The 22,824-nt window shown below is 30.7% G+C and overlaps 1 protein-coding gene across 1 annotated transcript; it reads right to left on the reverse strand.

The window, feature by feature from the left end:
• Positions 1-11,284: 11,284 nt before the first annotated feature.
• Positions 11,285-21,950, reverse strand: LOC111035059 (mucin-2-like). Its single transcript, XM_022316559.1, is given in 5 exon segments — positions 11,285-13,747; positions 15,377-16,952; positions 16,954-17,024; positions 21,649-21,820; positions 21,930-21,950. Coding segments are annotated over 5 exon segments (3,675 nt in total). The 3' UTR covers positions 11,285-11,912.
• Between the last annotated feature and the right edge of the window lie 874 nt (positions 21,951-22,824).

Below are 22,824 nucleotides of genomic sequence, written 5' to 3' on the forward strand. Positions count from 1 at the left end.
TATTAAAAAACCCTTAAACTTTAGTTTTTCGTTTTTATATTTAAAAACATAATATTACTAATATCTGAAAACATTTAAAGTGTGTAGTTGAAAAAAGGATAAAATAAATAGAAAAAGTAAATCTTAAAACAGACACCTCAGTTTCGTGCTGAATATTACATTGTTCTACCTACTAACAAAATTGAATGCGCATAATTTTAACAGCAATACAATTTTTTTTAAACATTGTCTATAGTCTGTGTTTTAAAATCCTTTTATATCATGAAAAAATTATATGACTCCAGTAAAATATTAATACAGATAACGAATACAATGTAAGGCAATTATCCAACATTAAGTATTCTCGCATAATAAACCAACACGATCTTTATTCTTATTCATATCAGTAGGTATAATATGTAGTTTGAGAACATTTAATACATTACCAAATGCCACAAATAGCCATTAAAATAGTAACACTCTCCTTTAAAAATAAAAAAAATAATTTGTTTACACAGAGGACTTACACAGTTGTACACGTGTATAGTTTATTATGCATAGTATTTAGTTTAGTGAGTTTAATATTATAGATTATATTATTTTAATAAACTATTAAAATGATCTTACAATTCCATGTATAGAAATTACTTTTTTTAGTTTGGCACACATTCAAACTTGATGCGTGTACATTGGGGCCCACTCTTTTCACGAAGAAATACGTTAACATAAAGAATGATCGATTTAACTTAAGACACTCATTATTTCACAAACTATTAACATTTTTTAATGTGTCTTTTTACACAATTTTAATTCGTTAAAAACCAACGTTTTTTTTAAACATATTATTACAAATGTTACCATTTTTAATATTTATTTGTTTTTATGTATTTTTAAATTCGTATTCCAAAACAGATTGTTTTTTGGAGTTGTATGAAAATCGAATGTTGGACGAATAGTATATGATCCTTAATTATTGTAAGTTAAGCAGTGTGGAGTGGGGTAGCACGAGGGTGGCTTTGAGCAAAATGGTGGTCAACAATAAAATTTCGCTCGTTTAAACTTTAAACACTTAAAACTAATAAGGTAACTGACAATTGTGTGAAATTGTATTTTTATAGACCAAAATAGGATTATGAAATAAAAAATTATGTTGTAATTCAACAGAGTAAAATACATAAAAATGTCAACTGTGATAAAAATATATACTTTTTAAAAAGTGCTTAAAATGTACTTTTGAGTTTTGTTACGACTTAGAAACCATAAAATATTTTCAAAAATGTTAATGTTTTCTGAAATGACGGAGAGTGCTGTATTAAACGGATCTCTCTATATGTATACGATGATAAGCAGATGAAACACAAAAATCTCAAAGGTTTTGTTTTAGAGAATCCTACCTATACATAATTATTATTACTACTACTATTATTATTATTATTATTATTATTATATAATCCCCATAATTGTAATACGTATTTTTGAACATCCGTTTTAAATGAATAACGCAGGGTTTTAAATGTTGTTATTATTATATTATCGATATGTAGTAGACGTATATAGGTAATGCTACGGCCGTCATAATAACAATAATAACAATTCTGAATTTCCTCTCGTTCACGAGAGGTTCGTTATATTATATTAAATTTCGCATTAGGTAGGTATAGGTACCTCAATACGAATTTCGAATGACGGACGTCCCAAAGCCCGGGGACAGAGCCGCAACGTGTATCGTAAATCCACGACGACAATTTTCCGCCATTTTAAACCCTAAACCTCTTTATATACTTTATCAATCCCGAATACAATTATTTTTCTTTGAAACGTCTCCTCCCCGCAGCCGCCTCGCCGAGTTCGACCGACGTCTAAATAATAGCTAAGCGATGGCGGCGGAGGCGGCGGTCGTTTAATAGATTATCCTCTTCGCCTCTCTTTATAGCGGTCACTCACTTTGCGAACGGATTCGAAGCTCGTTAGACATACATCCAACTCGACCCTTCCGATGTGCATTATATTTTATATTATGTGCTAGTGCGGTGTGCGTGTGCAGTTCCGGTCGGCGAGATTCAACTCTTATAATATGATATTCGGGACCATATTTTATCCGGACGACGATATCTTATGAGTTATAATATTATATCATCATGCGATGATATTGTGAGGCCCGCAGTACATCATATTATTATTATTATTATTATATTCCACCCGCCATCGATTCGTCCTGTGTGCCCTTTTCATCGGCGAGGCGTGTGCTTGGGAAAATTATATTCAGTGCCCGTATGTAATTCGATGACTTGTATCGAGTTTGTTTGTGTGTGTGTGTGTTTTTTTTAATATATATTATTAATTATACCCTTCTTTCGGTTTTTCTTTATTTGTTTTTTTCCTATTTTCATTAGGCCTTTAATCGTCATTACGTTAATTATTATCGTGGTGCAGCCGCATTGAGAAGAGAAAAAAAACGTTAATCGAATTACAAAACCCTCGTCTCCCGAGCAAATATAAATTAACCAACAAGAGATTTCCTATGTGCAGTATAATATATTTATATAGATAAAATCATCCGTTTAAGTAAATTAGAACCACATTAATCGGCGATAGTCATTTAAAAAATAAACTTTTAAAACCAACGAATTTTTGACGAAGGGAATACGGTTTAACCGCATTAAATATTAATCACTGAACATTACCGGATATACATTTTTATGGTTTTTTGATAAGAGGTCGCTTAATAGTCGAACCATACGTTTTTAATAAGTACTACCACTGTTGTGTGAACTTCTGAAAAAAATAACCATCAAATATTTGCCATGTCCCTGAACATTGTAATATTGCAATATATTATAATATTGTTAATGGAAAGGTATTATATATAGAACAACGATAAACATAAAATGTTATCTTTTCCTAGTAGATATTGAATATAAGCATTAAGATTTATACTTGAAAAGATTTTGAATATCTTACATATTATATATTATTATCAGTTCAACGTATCAATAATAATTACTCTTAACGATTTTTAATAGCTTTTACGTTATGAAATCTGTTTAATAACAACAAACCGATAGTTTATTTTTATTATGCATACTGACATTAGATATAGCCGTACACATATACTGTATAATTTGTTACATGTAATACCTAGGTATGAACTGTGTAGGTACTGTGTCTAATCTGCCATGCTTGGAATAAATTATTAATTGATCGACAATTATAACTTATTGATATTATTATTTTTGGTATCGCATATATTAAAGTCTAATGTGCCTAAAATAAAGACATTTCATGGTCCAATGTTGGTCAAATCAATGATTTTTTCTGTCTCAGTTAAGTCAATATGCATTAATAAGAAAGAGTTCAAAGTCAATTTCATTTTTAGTTAACTTAAGTTGAATTCACAGTTTGAAATTAATACTTATTTTTTGTTTAGAACACTAGTTTACCTTATTTGTTTTATCAACTCAAAACTATATGGTGTTTATACAGAATATTATACAAAGAGTACTTCATTGAAGCTTTTAGTCACAAAACAAATGTACCTATTTGTTGACATGAAAACTCGAACGGCAATCGAAATATGTGTTAACTTGATTTGTTAGAGTATTAAAAATAATTCGTCGGTTTCAAGATTAAGTTAAATTAGTAGTTACATTAAAAGAAACCCAAAACCAACTGGTGAAGCTTAAAAGTCAAAATTAAATTAACTTCACATTTACACATTTAACTCCTTAACGCCAAGCCTCGCGTTTATCATCTACATTTATGCGAGTTGTACCTAGCTATCTCATGATTTTCAACTACCTATTGTGTTATAGCGATTTGCAAATTATAGCAGTGCACAATGCTTACAAACAATAAACAACGTACCAAATATTGTTGTTGTGTTGTTGAACAATAATAATATAATGGCAGACGTCCAGGCTGCAGTTCTTAATTCCGTCGAAACGCGAAAATATAACGGGACTCTGTGTACATCGATATTAATGGATATCCGGCAATTTTTATTTTTATACGTTTTTCACTCATTTTTATTATACTTGACAGTACTTTTCTTTAACTGCGAGCCATCAGGACTTCCCGGACCATTGTGCACGGCATTTTAATGGAGGTATAAAATAAAAAAATAAAAAAATCGTATTCCCATATAATACGCGATGCTGCAGTTGCGCATCTATATATTAATACGTACAACACACAATATAATAATAAAATAATATTAAAAAAAAGGTCTTAAACCCGATGAAACAAAACTGCGAGAAGCTTTGTGCGGAATTGAGTGTGACGTCTTCCGCTAACAAAACCACCGCGTTTCGCACGGCTGCTGCAAGCTGGCGGAAGTGGGCGATGGTCGCACCAATGTCGTTTTGGCGGAAGTCGATTTTTTTATCACCTCAAAAATTCACGAGGCTATCGTCTGTAAGGCCTGTGCCCCCTGTGAACGATCCAAGTGTTTTTTATTATTCTATTTCCAAGGGAACGCGAGATTTTCATCGAAATCCCAAATCCCAAATTTTAATCACACGTCATAATATATTTATACATTTTTTTCTGTCCCAACATAATATAATTTTCATCGGTCAAATACTAATATGGGTCATCGCTTGTCTGATTGTTTACTACCGCTTGACATAATATATGATTATTATTTAACTAATAGTGAGCCACATAATTATATTATAACGATAAAACCTGTTCGGGACTGCATATTATTATGAAATAATAATATTTAACTGCGATTCGATGCAGTTTTTGTTCGACAACCTGCTGCAACTTCAGCGTATTAATTTCACATCCAATTAATTTTACTAATATTAAATATTATATCGTCGTCGTCGTACTAAATTCTGAAAACGCATTATATTCGCAGTGATTTTTCCGATGGCAGCAGCTGTTATTTCGTTTTAAATATAATATATTAAATTATTATAATCACCTTCTTGGCGATAATCTTTACTCCAAGTCGTATACTCAACTATACATATACAATATATAGATGTTTCGCCTGTCGTCTGAACGGCCTTTGGGATCGTCATGTACGTGTACGAGATGATAATAAATCGCATGTGCGTAATATACGATTTCCATTTAAGTATATGTGGGGCAAAGCAAGTGATACGAAAATAAAAGATCGTGAAATCTTCACGCACGACAAATTTTAACCTCGACTCGAAAGATACAACACTTGGGTTGACCAGAAAATCGGTCGCATTCGCGTGTATGGAAAATATCATCGAAGGGTAAACATTATACCTATACCTATTATACTGTCGATATCAAAATGTACGTATACTCGAGTTATAGCAGGTAATATATTGTATTAATTACTATTTATTGTTCTTGCAATCGACGATAGGCGGAGTCGATGGTAGTCGTAATTGTTATGTACATTTTAAAAGTAATTTATAAGTGGCTTTTTTATTATTGCCACTAGTATAAGACATATGAATATATTTTAAATTTTAATTGACATACTAAAAATATCTAACACCGAGATATTATTGCAGTTCATATTATATATTGTTTTCAATTACGTTATAATATTGTGCGTAGGTGCTGTACAATAATATTTGAGTTGTGTTTTCATTAAAATCTATGTATAATAAGAATATTGAGCATATTTATTGGATTTTATTGACCATCTCATACGATTCGGTTAATACCGTAGGTTAGGTCAAAATCGATAACGTTTCGGTAATTATTTTTGCGCCCATAAAATGCACAAAAAACAATGTCCAAAAAACAGATACGATGTTGAACGATTTTATGTGTAACGTCGCCATAAAATGTAATTAGCTTTCGAACCATTCAGCATTTTGAAATAATAATACAATTTAATATAATATATTATTATAAGTTATAAATAAAGTATTTGATCAAATTCTTAAAGCCATATTCATAAATAATTATAATTATAATCTTATAAAAAATATGGCTATACCTACATAAAATATAACGGGGCAATAAATAACAAGTTTTAATAAGTTACCTATAGGCATGTCAATTCCTGGATAGTGTATTAGTGTTAGCCAACGTATTCCAAATATTTGAATAAATTAACGAATTATTATCACATATTATAATATTCACTTTCATTTTTAACGTTAAATATTTTGTTTATTTATTTTTAATTTAATTTTACCTCATTGTACCATCTGATCATTAACTCTAAAAACGTATCTTCGGCTTCATCATGTATTGAAATTATTGTAGACCAAAAAACGAATTCAGCTAATTTCCTAGGTCATCAATCTTATATGCATTTCGAAATTGATTTTCGCTATTTATCTGGATTTATTTCTAATATCAAGTTCAATCTTTGGATGAAAATTATCATTGAGTATAAAGAAAAGTTGGAAAAAAATGTTTATAAATTGAGTGTTCTCTGCAATCGCTAAATAAATAGGTATACATATATCCTAAAAATATTCCGTTCTCGATCGTATTTTACCGAAATCCCAACCTTGTCTCTCATGTACGCCACGACCGGTATTTATATTGATAACTGCAATAATTACAAAAGTGGTAAAAATAAATACAAAAAAACCTAATGCCTGCAGTTTATTTGTTTTGTTCGACAGCAGCAACTTATAAGGTATATCATTATTGACGGTTGTCCGTTAAATGAAAATCGAACTGTTACATGACCGCTGCGTACAGCCGCAGTATAAATACAATATTGAATTTGTTTACCGAAGTCGGTTACAGCCGGTATATAATATTGCCTACAGTAAAGTTCACTGACCAACCGCGGTTACCGTCACAGAAAGCGTGCAGTACCTACACCTATACTATATACCACGGTTGTCGCTCCAGGCGTTTTCGAGTAGTTGTCTAATAGCCATTATGATAATAATAATTATTAACTAACTATCCATATAATGCATTGAAACTCTGTACGGCGTGCTGGTCCAGCGTCGTAAAAACAAACGTCATCGACTCGTTCCCGCAATATTAGTAATTATTATTATTATTATTCGAATGTCGTTTCACGCGGACATAACATCGCATCTCGTGTACGAACGACTTCGCATAATATAATATAATATTATATATTATACGTGCGTAATAGTGTAGGATAAAGACTCAATACATAATAAGGCGTCGTTGAACAGCACTCGAAATGTTTAATCAAAATCCATTCAGTCGCCGCGCAATTCAAACAATAGGGTTTCGACTAGTTTCAAGTGGCGTTTATTAATTTTCCACAAGGTCGCACAATGCATAATAGGTTTGTGGCTGTATTTAATATCATCACGGGCTATAGACGACACCAGAAGTCTCGTTTCCGGCCTCTTGACAACGCAGCGCGATTCCAACAAGAATTAAACGATTTGTTGTGATGTCCAACCCTATGACGCGTATAGAGGTACCTACGCCTCGTCCCGTCCGTCGGATTACAATGTTCCACTTGACGATTTAACGTTCGCCTCTAAAATCGATTTCTGTCCAAATAGCTTTAAAACCGCTGTATATGAACGTTGTTCGCAGTTACAATGCTCCGAAAACGTGTTACTTCAATTTTTTTTTTTCTTTAGGCTTATTCGAAGCCGCTTAGACTTATCGCCACTTTCATTAGGGTCTCGATATTCGCATACAAAGATGTCCGTACTCCGTCTCCGACTACTACAGGAACTCCATGGTCTCCTCCATCTTGATTGCACCACCGTATTGGCCTTATTCTTGGTCTTGCTCGATCTGGATTCCAAATTGGGTCCTTGTTTACTATCATATCCTCCGCTTACCACACACGCCCCGTAAAGCTAAGTCTTAGACTACTTACTGAAGTGGTCTGCGTATTATCGCTGTTTATAATTCCTGGGTTATTTTTATTACCGGCTCCGCAATCATTTTTATTTTTTACTATAAACTAAAGTCTAAGAGGACTGGCTGAGGAAAGGTTTGCGAAAGGCTGCTCCATCAGGTTTTAGTATTTACTCTGCTATAATTCTTCGTTCTTATTCATTATTATTAGCACCTATTCTTTTTAGGGTCGAATTACATAATTATATTTATCTCTCAAGTGTTATCAGACTTTTTTGGTGCCAGCAACTAACGTATGATGTATTCATATTATATAGTTCAATAGGTATGTCAAGGACCTAGTATAGACTAATATTATATGTACTTACCAGGTACCTACAAACTATAGCTGAATAATATGACTTTGCCAATAAAAAAATAAAGACGTGTAAAATTACAAAGTTATGGGTAATCGGTGTGCCTTAGTGTATACCTGGGTTTGCGAACCTCGATCGTTATATGAAATACCTCGACCGAGATTCTACAGCATCCTTGTCGGGAATAGCACTTAGTAATTGGTATATTTTTGAACTTGGTTTAATATAGCTATACTCCAAATGTTTTTGATATTTTTAAAAACTGTTTTTTACTCCGAAATCGGCTTAGTAATTGTTGAGTCTATAAGCTACGGACAGTAACTATAGTGGATATAATAATACCCTATATAATATGTATACAATATATTATAGAAAAACAAATCAATTTTCGTGAGTAAAAATGAAATTCATGTATGAGACATCCTTTGACAACATCTGTAAGGGTTGAAAAAACGAAGCAATGTGCATTCTCTCAGTCTCGAAAAAATATGTGTGCAAAATATGGTGCCGATTGGTTCAGTAGGCAGTTTCCAAGTCAATGAGCCTCATCCAAAAGTACACTCATTTTTATTTGTAGATAGATTATATAATAAAAACTATATAATTATCTAAACTGTAACAGCGTTACCTTGCATTATAACTTTAATTTGAATCCGTTCTAATTTTTTCATTTTTAAATAATTATCATTCCAAAAGATTATTTTAATCGATACCTACTTACAACTGCTTTGGCGCGAATCAGTAAATCACGTGACCCATGTTTCCCGTAGGTTTCCATGGCCGTGTCTTATATTATATTAAACGCAATGCGATGATGGTATCTAAATGGTCTGGTATACGCAGGTATTTATAGGTATACCACCTATACCTACACGCAGTGATCCAATTGCATTACTAATTGATCATAAATTACTTATCGCGTATATACCAGGTAAATGCATCTTCTACCTATAATATATGCTATATGAGTACTCAAACAAACGAGGTTAGATGACAATCGGGAAATCGAGTAAAACGATCGTGGCCAAGTGTGTGTGTGTGTGTGTGTGTGTGTGTGTGTGTGTGTGTGTGTGTGGGCTCGTAGAACTGGCGGTCACATTTTTTAACCGATCATTAAGCCGCTCCACAGGTATAATACTTATTATCACGCTACTTTTACACGGTCTCTTAGCTGTGTGCCTATAATACGTATATAATAGTACTTTTATGTGTAAATCAACACAACATGATATATTATACATGAACCATATTATATTATGATACTGTTTACGTTTAATTATTGTTAAATACATAGTAGCCAGTAGATACCTACAACTTCATGAAGTCCGCATATATGCTGCAGTGTCGTTATTATTTTCATTGAGCAATATAAATGTAATGAAGGTAGGTGGTACCTAGTGTAGCTCAGACTCAGTAGGGCTATCTATATTTTATTCTAATGTGCCTATAATGACTTACTTGGAAATAAATTATTTCTCAAGAGGTTGGTAATGACTATAGTGGACTAAAGTGGTACCTACGATGTATTTTTAAAATTGTACAATAAAATTAATATTTATAATTCGAATATCTTAAGATTCGACTATATGTGGACGTATCTAGATTATTTGTTATATTATTTTATATTAACTTTTAGTTATTAATAGTAATTAAAATGTACTTAATAAGCTACTATCCGACTCGCTTCTTACAAAGCTGCACCTTACGAGCATGCACAGATTCAAACACAACTGTAATCTTTTTAGTCTTTTTATCACACCTGTTGAAATATATCTAAGGTGCGAGGTTGAGGGGAGGAAAAAAATCGTAGTTTATGTCAAAATGTATAACGTATATTATCATCTTAATTTGTCTAAAGCGGTAGGGGCAGCCCACACGGTCCCATGAATGATAGTAATCGAACCCTCCATTACAATGATCTTAACATAATGATCATTCATAAAAGCACCTAAACCCTACAAACGACTCGGTAAAAAACTACGTCGTCATTCAATTCTCTCAATCAAATTTATCCACTCTTGATATAACCGATACCCGTTGACAGAATAGAAAATTGTCAGGACACCTTTTAACCTAATCGTTATTCGTACTCTATTTTACATATAAAAAAAAAAAACACATTAACTTTCTAGGATGGGTTAATAATAATAATAATAATAATAATAATAACCATTATAATATCATTATTACTTTACGCGTATCTGTATACAAGTATTTATAGAGTACCTAATATCAATGAATATTTTCTCTCATAATGTAAAACTTGTGTCATTATTTTTACTTTACAAAATTTAAAATTCTTCTACTAGTTAAATATGTTTAAAAAAAATGTCGTTATTTAGAGAACAAACGTTCTAATACCTAATTGAAAAATAATATAAATATAATTGTTGTTATGAATTGAATACAGTTTTTATAAATAAAAATCAACATGACACTAGTAGCTTTTACAGGTACTTACCTACTGCATTAGTCGGGGCATATATTGATATTAGGTCATAGATATATGCTAGTAAATATTTACTTAGATTTTAAGGCTTAAAAATAAACATGGAAAGTGTTTAAAGGTTTGATAAGAAAATAAAGTAACAAGCCAGTTTTGTTAATAGTACAAAATAGTTAATTCTATGACCATAACCGGATGATTGAATAACAATTAATGTGTATTTTATATTATGTGCGAGGGTACGGAAATTACTCATTTGAATAGTAAAAAGAGATGGATGATATGTGTTGAGACTTTTGCTAAGAGAAATTGGCCCCACTACGATGGGGTAGTTTTCGTTCAACCCTTGTATATGATTGTCACGATTCGTTTGTGGTAATGTCGTCCCTTCTACTTTTGGCTTGTATTGGATAGACGAAACGTTCTAGGAGTTCTGTACGGCCATTAGTTTATGTGGGTCTTGGGCAACTTAATTTTTGCTAATTTAGCACCTGTGGTATATTGTAGAGAATTGGTGAGCTTGTTCACACTTGTGTGTATATTATGTAAAATATGCGTAGTATGTTATTCTACACCCATAATGGTCACTTTGGAATTAGCTATTCTGTTTATTTATTTAGACATAAAATGGAAATGTTTTGTACTACAATAATTACACAGGAATTCGATTTTTCACCATGTTCTCGAGGTTAGATTATTATATTCACATTATATAGGTACCTACAGTTGTATTTGTTTATAAATAATAAATATGTATAGTAAAAGTAATATATAAAGTTGTGTAATGTGTGTAAGTGGTTGTATTAATAATTACTATTAAAATGGCAGTGTAGATATAATACAATATTAGAAAATTAATTATACAATGGTATAGACTTAATGTCAAACAACTATTTAAATTAATATTATTATTTTTTTGTACATTTTGATATACTATAAAATACATTTTCATAAAAATTATGTGTGGTATATATGTTCGCTATATATCACGTGATAAACTAAAGTTTTTTTTGTAATATTGTCTTAACTATGATTTATGTTTTTTGCTCAACGGTTATAGGTTTGGAGTCCCTATAGTTGATGGAATTGTGTCAAGTGTTGGATCTGTTAAAGTAATTTAAATTACTGGTATCAATGTTTTTGGTGATTTTGTGCCTGGAAAAATGTGATTGGTTACTTTGTACTTGGCGTTAGTGGGGATATTGATATAATTGTTGCGGCGAAGGCCATTGCCATTGTTGTTGTTGTATTGGAGAATATTGGTGTCCCTGTTGCTGATGTCTTTGTGTTTGGAAATATTGGTGTTGGTGTCGATGTTGATAGAATTGTTGTGATTGGAAAAATCGTTGGTTGTGTTGTTGCTGTTGCAGCGTTTAAAATTGTACTGGGGTTGTTGTTGCTAATGTTGTTGTGTCTGGAAACATTGTAGCTGGACTAGTTACTGTTTTTATAGGTTGCAGCGTTTGAAATTGTACTGGGGTTGTTGTTGCTAATGTTGTTGTGTCTGGAAACATTGTAGTTGGAATAGGTGTTGGCGTTGTAGTTGGAGTAGTTACTGTTTTTATAGATGGTGTGGTCGCAATCGTTGGATGTATTCTATGTTTCATTCGTCTCCTACGTTTCAATTGTCTCTTGCTTAACATTAATGGGTTCGGATTCTTTAAAGTATTTGATATTTCACTTGTTGTGGTTGATGACGTAGTTATTGTTGCAGTGGTTGAAATTACTAGTGTCAATGTAGCTGGTGTTGCTGTACCTGGGAATATTGTGGTTGGTGATATGGTACTTGGTTTTGGTCTTGTTGTAGTTAGACATGTTTTGGTTGATACCATAGTCGTTGTTGAAGTGTTTGATATAATTGGTGTTATTGTGGCTGGAGTTATTGTTTCCGGAAACATTGTAATTTGTGACATAGTACGTGGTTTTGTTGTGATTGGTGTCATCACTGTTCGGTTAAGTTCGTCGTCGAACAGATTCATTCGATCAATTAGATCAAACCATTGAATCCTGTGGTCGGTGGTCGGTGGCATAATACTTGGTGTCGTAGTTTGAAATGTTGTGGTTGATTCAACGGTTGTTGTTGCAGTGTTTGAAATTATTGGTGTTATTGGTGTTTTTGTGTCAGGCAACGTTGTGACTGGAGATTGTGTTGTTGTTATTGTAGTTAGAAATATTTTATTCGATGACATAAGTTTCTTTTCGTAACATTTTTGCCTAAACATTCTTCTCTTTCGTTGTTTGCTTATCCATAATGGGTGCTGAGACCTTGCGGTTGGTGACATTTTACTTAGGTCTGTTATAGTTGTTGTAATTATTATAGTTGGTGTCATAGATGTTGAAGTTATCGTATTTGAAATTATTGGGGTTATTATTGCTGTTGTTTTTGAGTCAGACATTGAAGTTGTAGACATTGTACTTAGTATTGGTCTTGTATTAGTTGGATATATTGAGGTTGATGCCACAGTTGTAGCACTGTTTGCAATTAATGGTGTCATTGTTGTTGGTGTAGAAGTATCCAGAAATATTGTAGATGGAATTGTTGGTATTTGTGTGGTTGGCATTGTCAGATTTATAGATATAATTACTGTCGTTGATGCCATAGTTGTTATTGTTGCAGTGCTTAAAATTATTGGTGTTACTGTGATTGGAGTTTTGGTATCTGGAAACATTGTAATTGATGACATTATACTTGCCGCTGGCGTTGTCGTAGTTGGAAATGTTGTGTTTGATGCCATAGCCGTTGTAACTGTGTTTAAAGTTACTGTTGTGCCTGGAAATATTTTAGATGAAATTGTTGGTATTTTTGTAGTTGGCATTGTCATTGTTGTAGATGGAATTATCGTGGTTTGAGCCATCGTTGTTGTTTTTACAGTTTTTGAAATTACTGGAGTCATTGTAGCTGGTTTATTTGTATCTGGAAACATCGTGGTTGGTGATATTGTACTTTTTGATTGTGTTGTCGTGGTTAGAAATCTTCTAGTTGATGCTAACATTAATTTTTCTTCATAATTTTGCCTAAGAATAATTTTTTTTCGTTTTTTGCTTATCCAACATGGGTGTTGAATTTTTGTGGTTGGTGGAATTTTACTTGTAGTTGGTTCTGTTGCGATTGCAATTATTGTGCTTGGTGCCATCGTTGTTGTTGTTGTTACAGCATTTGAAATTGATAGTGTTGTTGTGACTTGAAACATTGTAGTTGGTGCTGTCGGACGTCACCAATGATTTATAAAATTTATCTGAAATATATGTCAGAAACGAATTTTTTATTCATATTTCAAATCTGACAAAAAAAAAAAATAAAAAAATAATAGTGGTTGAATTTTAATTTTAAATATGTATTTATTTAAAAAAAAATATAGGAACTGCTTTTTGTTGGTATAGTTGAGTTTAGTGGCACTTTATACAGTACTTATTAAGTGTTAACAATGTCAGATGCTCGATGGCAGTGCTGTCACAGCGGAATAAATAACAATGCTATGATGGTAAAGGTGTTTATTAAGAATCATATTATCACCTAAATAACTACAAGACTTGGCTACCTCGATTAGCGAAATGTTAATATAATTTTATATTTCTACATCAACAACATGTATACTATAAATTAAACTAATATTATTTTAAATGTAAAATTGCCTGTACTTAATATGCTTACTTGCCTACTATTATCAGCGGTTTTATATATTATAAAATGTCTTAGTATTGTAAAATCAATATTAACCCTTTATAATAATAATTTTTTTAATTTAAAACATGAAACTTATCGCATAAAGTAAGTAACCTCAATGGATCAGATTAGGACAAAAGTTTTCAGAGTCTTTTTAGTTTTTTTTTATTAAAAAAGATAACTACAAAATGTCATTTAAAACAATAGGCAAATTTGATGCATAGTACAAATAAAAATGTTATATAAATAACTTGCAGAGAAAGCTGAGGACTTTTTATAGTTATTTTTTATCTTTTAAATCAGATAACTTTAAATAGTTTAAATAGGTATGTATTCTACATATCTGTAACATAGGAATATTAGCAAGTTAAACTTTATCCATTCTGGGTTTGCCACACGTAATATAATAAAACATAAGCGTAATTATGATTTTGTGTCGACGGTTATGGATATTTTTTAAAATAATTATTACGTGGCTTCTTTCAAAAGAATTTAAAATGTCTATAAATAGCTCAAAACGAGTTAAAATTATACCATTTAGACAATTATAAAATAAACAAATGGTGAAAATTTACAATATCTACAGTTATTAGTTTTTGATGTATATCAAAAAACTAAAACAGTTTTTTTTTCAAAGAATGGTTTTCCATAGTAATTCATTGAATTAAATTAATTTTTTATTTCAATACACCAGAGAGTACTTTTGACTACTTTGTGTTGACAACTTGACAACCAATTTACTTTCACATAATGATGAAACATGTAGGACGTAGGTAATAAATTAATTTTCAATGTTCTACCATACATTTAATGAAATTAATTTATATACCGGTATATGTATAACTCTGTATTTTGAACAGTATGTAATAATACGTATTAAACTACGTATTTTTGGCCAGACTGATATGGTAAGTATTAAGTAATATAATTTATTTTTTGTATCTTATTTAACTGATGAGGATAATGTAGAATTTCTAGTAAAATAATTAGTAAAATACAATACAGATTACAATGAAAAATTATTTCGAATAAGATACTTTTTGTTGTTGATATAATAACTTTACTGGGCTATACTTATTATTATGGGCTGAATAATCTTCTTCCATTACACGAACAACCAATGCATGCGAAAGTTTTCATTTGAAGCTCAATATCATGTTTTACCACTCTCACCTAAATATTTATATACTTCTTGAGGCAATAAACGAAATTCAAACAAATAATTATTTGAAAATGAATTGTTCAAAAACTNATTTGATATTTCACTTGTTGTGGTTGATGACGTAGTTATTGTTGCAGTGGTTGAAATTACTAGTGTCAATGTAGCTGGTGTTGCTGTACCTGGGAATATTGTGGTTGGTGATATGGTACTTGGTTTTGGTCTTGTTGTAGTTAGACATGTTTTGGTTGATACCATAGTCGTTGTTGAAGTGTTTGATATAATTGGTGTTATTGTGGCTGGAGTTATTGTTTCCGGAAACATTGTAATTTGTGACATAGTACGTGGTTTTGTTGTGATTGGTGTCATCACTGTTCGGTTAAGTTCGTCGTCGAACAGATTCATTCGATCAATTAGATCAAACCATTGAATCCTGTGGTCGGTGGTCGGTGGCATAATACTTGGTGTCGTAGTTTGAAATGTTGTGGTTGATTCAACGGTTGTTGTTGCAGTGTTTGAAATTATTGGTGTTATTGGTGTTTTTGTGTCAGGCAACGTTGTGACTGGAGATTGTGTTGTTGTTATTGTAGTTAGAAATATTTTATTCGATGACATAAGTTTCTTTTCGTAACATTTTTGCCTAAACATTCTTCTCTTTCGTTGTTTGCTTATCCATAATGGGTGCTGAGACCTTGCGGTTGGTGACATTTTACTTAGGTCTGTTATAGTTGTTGTAATTATTATAGTTGGTGTCATAGATGTTGAAGTTATCGTATTTGAAATTATTGGGGTTATTATTGCTGTTGTTTTTGAGTCAGACATTGAAGTTGTAGACATTGTACTTAGTATTGGTCTTGTATTAGTTGGATATATTGAGGTTGATGCCACAGTTGTAGCACTGTTTGCAATTAATGGTGTCATTGTTGTTGGTGTAGAAGTATCCAGAAATATTGTAGATGGAATTGTTGGTATTTGTGTGGTTGGCATTGTCAGATTTATAGATATAATTACTGTCGTTGATGCCATAGTTGTTGTTGTTGCAGTGCTTAAAATTATTGGTGTTACTGTGATTGGAGTTTTGGTATCTGGAAACATTGTAATTGATGACATTATACTTGCCGCTGGCGTTGTCGTAGTTGGAAATGTTGTGTTTGATGCCATAGCCGTTGTAACTGTGTTTAAAGTTACTGTTGTGCCTGGAAATATTTTAGATGAAATTGTTGGTATTTTTGTAGTTGGCATTGTCATTGTTGTAGATGGAATTATCGTGGTTTGAGCCATCGTTGTTGTTTTTACAGTTTTTGAAATTACTGGAGTCATTGTAGCTGGTTTATTTGTATCTGGAAACATCGTGGTTGGTGATATTGTACTTTTTGATTGTGTTGTCGTGGTTAGAAATCTTCTAGTTGATGCTAACATTAATTTTTCTTCATAATTTTGCCTAAGAATAATTTTTTTTCGTTTTTTGCTTATCCAACATGGGTGTTGAATTTTTGTGGTTGGTGGAATTTTACTTGTAGTTGGTTCTGTTGCGATTGCAATTATTGTGCTTGGTGCCATCGTTGTTGTTGTTGTTACAGCATTTGAAATTGATAGTGTTGTTGTGACTTGAAACATTGTAGTTGGTGCTGTCGGACGTCACCAATGATTTATAAAATTTATCTGAAATATATGTCAGAAACGAATTTTTTATTCATATTTCAAATCTGACAAAAAAAAAAAATAAAAAAATAATAGTGGTTGAATTTTAATTTTAAATATGTATTTATTTAAAAAAAAATATAGGAACTGCTTTTTGTTGGTATAGTTGAGTTTAGTGGCACTTTATACAGTACTTATTAAGTGTTAACAATGTCAGATGCTCGATGGCAGTGCTGTCACAGCGGAATAAATAACAATGCTATGATGGTAAAGGTGTTTATTAAGAATCATATTATCACCTAAATAACTACAAGACTTGGCTACCTCGATTAGCGAAATGTTAATATAATTTTATATTTCTACATCAACAACATGTATACTATAAATTAAACTAATATTATTTTAAATGTAAAATTGCCTGTACTTAATATGCTTACTTGCCTACTATTATCAGCGGTTTTATATATTATAAAATGTCTTAGTATTGTAAAATCAATATTAACCCTTTATAATAATAATTTTTTTAATTTAAAACATGAAACTTATCGCATAAAGTAAGTAACCTCAATGGATCAGATTAGGACAAAAGTTTTCAGAGTCTTTTTAGTTTTTTTTTATTAAAAAAGATAACTACAAAATGTCATTTAAAACAATAGGCAAATTTGATGCATAGTACAAATAAAAATGTTATATAAATAACTTGCAGAGAAAGCTGAGGACTTTTTATAGTTATTTTTTATCTTTTAAATCAGATAACTTTAAATAGTTTAAATAGGTATGTATTCTACATATCTGTAACATAGGAATATTAGCAAGTTAAACTTTATCCATTCTGGGTTTGCCACACGTAATATAATAAAACATAAGCGTAATTATGATTTTGTGTCGACGGTTATGGATATTTTTTAAAATAATTATTACGTGGCTTCTTTCAAAAGAATTTAAAATGTCTATAAATAGCTCAAAACGAGTTAAAATTATACCATTTAGACAATTATAAAATAAACAAATGGTGAAAATTTACAATATCTACAGTTATTAGTTTTTGATGTATATCAAAAAACTAAAACAGTTTTTTTTTCAAAGAATGGTTTTCCATAGTAATTCATTGAATTAAATTAATTTTTTATTTCAATACACCAGAGAGTACTTTTGACTACTTTGTGTTGACAACTTGACAACCAATTTACTTTCACATAATGATGAAACATGTAGGACGTAGGTAATAAATTAATTTTCAATGTTCTACCATACATTTAATGAAATTAATTTATATACCGGTATATGTATAACTCTGTATTTTGAACAGTATGTAATAATACGTATTAAACTACGTATTTTTGGCCAGACTGATATGGTAAGTATTAAGTAATATAATTTATTTTTTGTATCTTATTTAACTGATGAGGATAATGTAGAATTTCTAGTAAAATAATTAGTAAAATACAATACAGATTACAATGAAAAATTATTTCGAATAAGATACTTTTTGTTGTTGATATAATAACTTTACTGGGCTATACTTATTATTATGGGCTGAATAATCTTCTTCCATTACACGAACAACCAATGCATGCGAAAGTTTTCATTTGAAGCTCAATATCATGTTTTACCACTCTCACCTAAATATTTATATACTTCTTGAGGCAATAAACGAAATTCAAACAAATAATTATTTGAAAATGAATTGTTCAAAAACTATTCGTGCGAATGAGATTTCGACCGAGAAAGAGCATTTAATAGCTCAAAAAATACGCTACCTATGAAGAGGGTAAAATTAATTGACTATAAAATGTTAAGTCAATTTCTTTCAAATTTGTACTCACAAAATGCCAAAAACTTATTTAGAAATATGTAATAAAATTATAAAAAAACAATTATACAACATTATATTATATTATTCAATATAAGTTTAACCACTTAATTTAAACATAAAACCAAGTACCAACATTTTTAACCATACCTACATAATAAAAATAGTGTAGACAGTCCTAAGTCTAATATAAATGGGAAGGAACATTTTGAAACTTTTTTGTAAATAAAATAGTATGGTTTATACCATATATACTTTGTCTATATTTTGAGTGACCGCAACTAGTATGTAACCTTTTTGTTGGGTGACCGCAACTAGTATGTAACCTTTTTGTTGGGTGACCGCAACTAGTACGTAATTTTTGATGTTGACCGCAACTAGTATATACCGAAATAAACAATAGCACCTCCAACAGAACATTGTGTTTGTTTTCTATGAAGGAATTGTTTCTAGAAGTTATACAAGGATAATCAATTTCGATTATTTTTTCCAGAAAAATAAAAACAAAACTTTTTTATCCATGAGTATTTTCAATTAACTTAAAAATATTTAATACTAGCTTTCCCGCTCGACGTTGACCGTGACGAAGATTTTTTTTATAAAAACCTACATGTATGTAGGTACTAATCACTAATTATAATCATCGTAATAAAATAAATGTAACTTAATAATGGCAACGCTAAAGAAGAATATTTTTTTCAATAATTCGAAATTGCATGTACCAATGAGATTCCTTTTAGTTACGAGGTACTCATTGGGATTGAAAAAATAGGTAGCTATAGGCACCGTTTAAATCTCAAGGAATTATAATTGGTGTTGAAAACTGTCCAGTAGTTGTTGAGTCTATTAACATCCAACAATTGGTCAAAGATATAGTGACGAAATATCAAAATTATAAGTTAAAATTATTAGATCTTATAAATTATATTATAAGTAACCTGTGGCAAATATTTACATTTATTATACATTTATAATATGGTACCAATGAAAGCCATATTTTTATACTTCAGTTTCAATTTTCGGGGCAACTTTTCCTATGTTATTTTCAATAAAAACCTCATTAAAACTATTAAGAACATGAAAAAAGGAAATTAAGTAATGTGGTTAAAAACGGATAACATTTCATTTTTGTATATATACATTTAATACCTCCGTCAATTTCTTATTTTTATTTTAAGATTATAATATTATTAGTGTTTATTAACATACAAAAATCAGAATTAAAAAATGTCCATTAGTAAAAAAAAAGAAGATAATTTCTAACTCGTTGAACAGCTTATGAACATAGTTTTACCTGATTTTCAGCTGCTTGTGGACTACGATGCTGTGATACGAGTTTAGGTAACGCAAAATACGCACTCGAATTACATACAGACATTAAGTACAATATATTCATGAATCAAATAGAAAATTAAAAACTCACTGATTATCGATTGCGAAAAGAAACCACAAGTCACTCGTTGGTCTCTCGTCCCTATTACGGACACGTTGTTTCTAAGATGTTGCGATCGGACTCGATGCTGCACTGGTACTGCTTACAAAGTCGACATGGTCATTTTGACCCGCAGCGATGCAGTTTTATCAAACATTTTTATGTTTCCAAGAACTATACAGCTCTCCCTTCGAAGTCAAATCCCTTCATCGACCACACTCCTATCCGAATAGAAAAATGCCACATGTCTTAATACCTAACCCGGTGACCGTATGCAGTCCCTTTCTGTTACCATACATAAACATAATATTTTGGGTGGTCGTTTATTACGCCCGACGATCTGTTAGTAATTTATGCTGCAGCTGAATGCTGAATGATTACAGTATTTCAATAAGTGAACATATGCATATCGTAAATATTAGGAATAAAAAGGTACAGATAATATATTATCAGTTTTAGGAATTATTCAAATAAATTAAATTTTCTATTCAGACAAATTAATGATCGCGTATAAGTTATACTGTAAAACAATATGCTTATCGTGTATGAATAATTGGGCAGGAAAAATAATTGTTGTTTGTTTGGCCAACAGGAGAAGCTTCATTTATATTTACACATACATGATACATGTTATGGTCAATGAAGAACAAACTCATTTTCCAGTGCGTATTTGGCTGTATTGATGGTTGCAATTACTTTATTCACTTGTGAAAAAATAACCAAGATGTCAAAGTTAGATAGGAATAATATGTTTTGAAAAAGAAAACAAGTGTTATACCTATCTGTTTTCATGGACTTATGGTAAGCATTAGTATTTATAAAATTTATTTTGTATGAACAAATTCAATTTTTAATGAGCTCGGTGTCTTTTAAGATATTATTATTATTACCTGGGTCAAACGTTAAAACAAAATTGCAATTGAAATAATTCTAATATATTTCTTTATTCTGTGATTTTTGGTAGGTACCAAAAGGTCTAATTTTTAATGTAATTTTATTGTTATGTGGATAACATGTTAAAGAATAATAATATTAAACAACAAAAAACTGTGGAATTGTATTTATATACTATGTAATTATTGTGCTAGATCAAAATGTACTATTACCACTAACACAACATGGCTTCATCTTATTATCAAAAGTATAACAATACAATTTTTTTCTTATTTAGTTTGTCAGTCACAATAATGATCTACCATAATATAATTAGTGAGGCGGGTGACCATATCAATATAATATGATATTATTAATCACCTATTCTTCTCAAATCTAATAATTAGTGATTATTGTTACTACGTTCCAATAATACTATAATAATAAGTATCAATTACGAAATTGTTGATTTTTCAGCAATAATTACCGTATAATTGTGAAATAATTTCAGTAGCACGACCTCGAACTTTTGGTCTGGAATTCAAAATTTAAAGGACCTTCGTCTAAAGAGTAAAGACACGACTTGTTGGCTAAGTCAAATAGTTTAAAGAGTTTCTTATATTCGATTATTTTACTGTCCAATAAGTGCGTTATAATCCAAACTGCAACTATTTCCCAGTTTCCCAAAGCCCAAATATCCTGAAATATGAAAACACAAGATGATTGAGTGGATACAACCAAACTATTTTAACGTTTTGTATACGAATAAATGTAATAAGTCAATGCAAAAATATAAAATATGTAATACCCTAATCATTGCATTCGTCATTGTATTTTAAAAAAATGTTTGCAACATTTCTTAAGTATAATGAACAAATAAGTTTGAAAATATAAGCTTGTAACGAATTAATTGGACGTACTAACTCAAATAAAATTAGTAACCGAACAATGATAAAATATTAAAACACGAAAAGGTCACTAATCGAACCCTAATATTTTCTGCACAAGACAGAAACTTTATAAAATTTTATATTTTTCTAAATTCAGCCATTCGACTATTTCTGGTTATTTTTGTACTATTCATTTTTTAGTAGGTAGGTAGGTACATCATAGTGATTAGTGATCACGACACACGGGATACGAATTTAAACTATTTAAAATTATTTTTCAACCGCATTACTAAATAGGTAGATTCAACCATATAAAGTTACATACATTCAATAGTTATACCTACGTCAAGTTCAATAGGGAAACTGTTAATATTATTATATTAAATTTCATAAACAAAACTAAGCGAATAACTGTAAAATGTATTATTGAATTACCATTTTCCCATAATTTAATACTCGATTTTCACTATCATTGCCATGTCCACGTATTACAGCTCCTTGATGAAAATTAACACTCGACAATTCGTCGTATTGGTGTTGTGTACACCATAATGTAGAATAAGTTCATCGAAGGTGTTGGTGTGGAATATACGACTTCGAAGTTGGATGGAATTTTTTGAATTTAAAGAAAATTAATGTGTAGGACATTGTGTGTTATACTATGTAGCAAAAGGTGTAGGTTTATTAATAGTCAAATACACACTTTTACAATACTATTAATTATTTATAGTAAAATGTATTAAATAAAATATTATTTTAAACATCAAAAATGTCGAATAGGTGGATAACTAAATGTTTTAGAAAACGAATTGT

The sequence above is a fragment of the Myzus persicae genome, unplaced genomic scaffold, assembly GCF_001856785.1.
Source record: "Myzus persicae strain clone G006 unplaced genomic scaffold, MPER_G0061.0, whole genome shotgun sequence".
Classification (NCBI taxonomy): Eukaryota; Metazoa; Arthropoda; class Insecta; order Hemiptera; family Aphididae; genus Myzus; species Myzus persicae.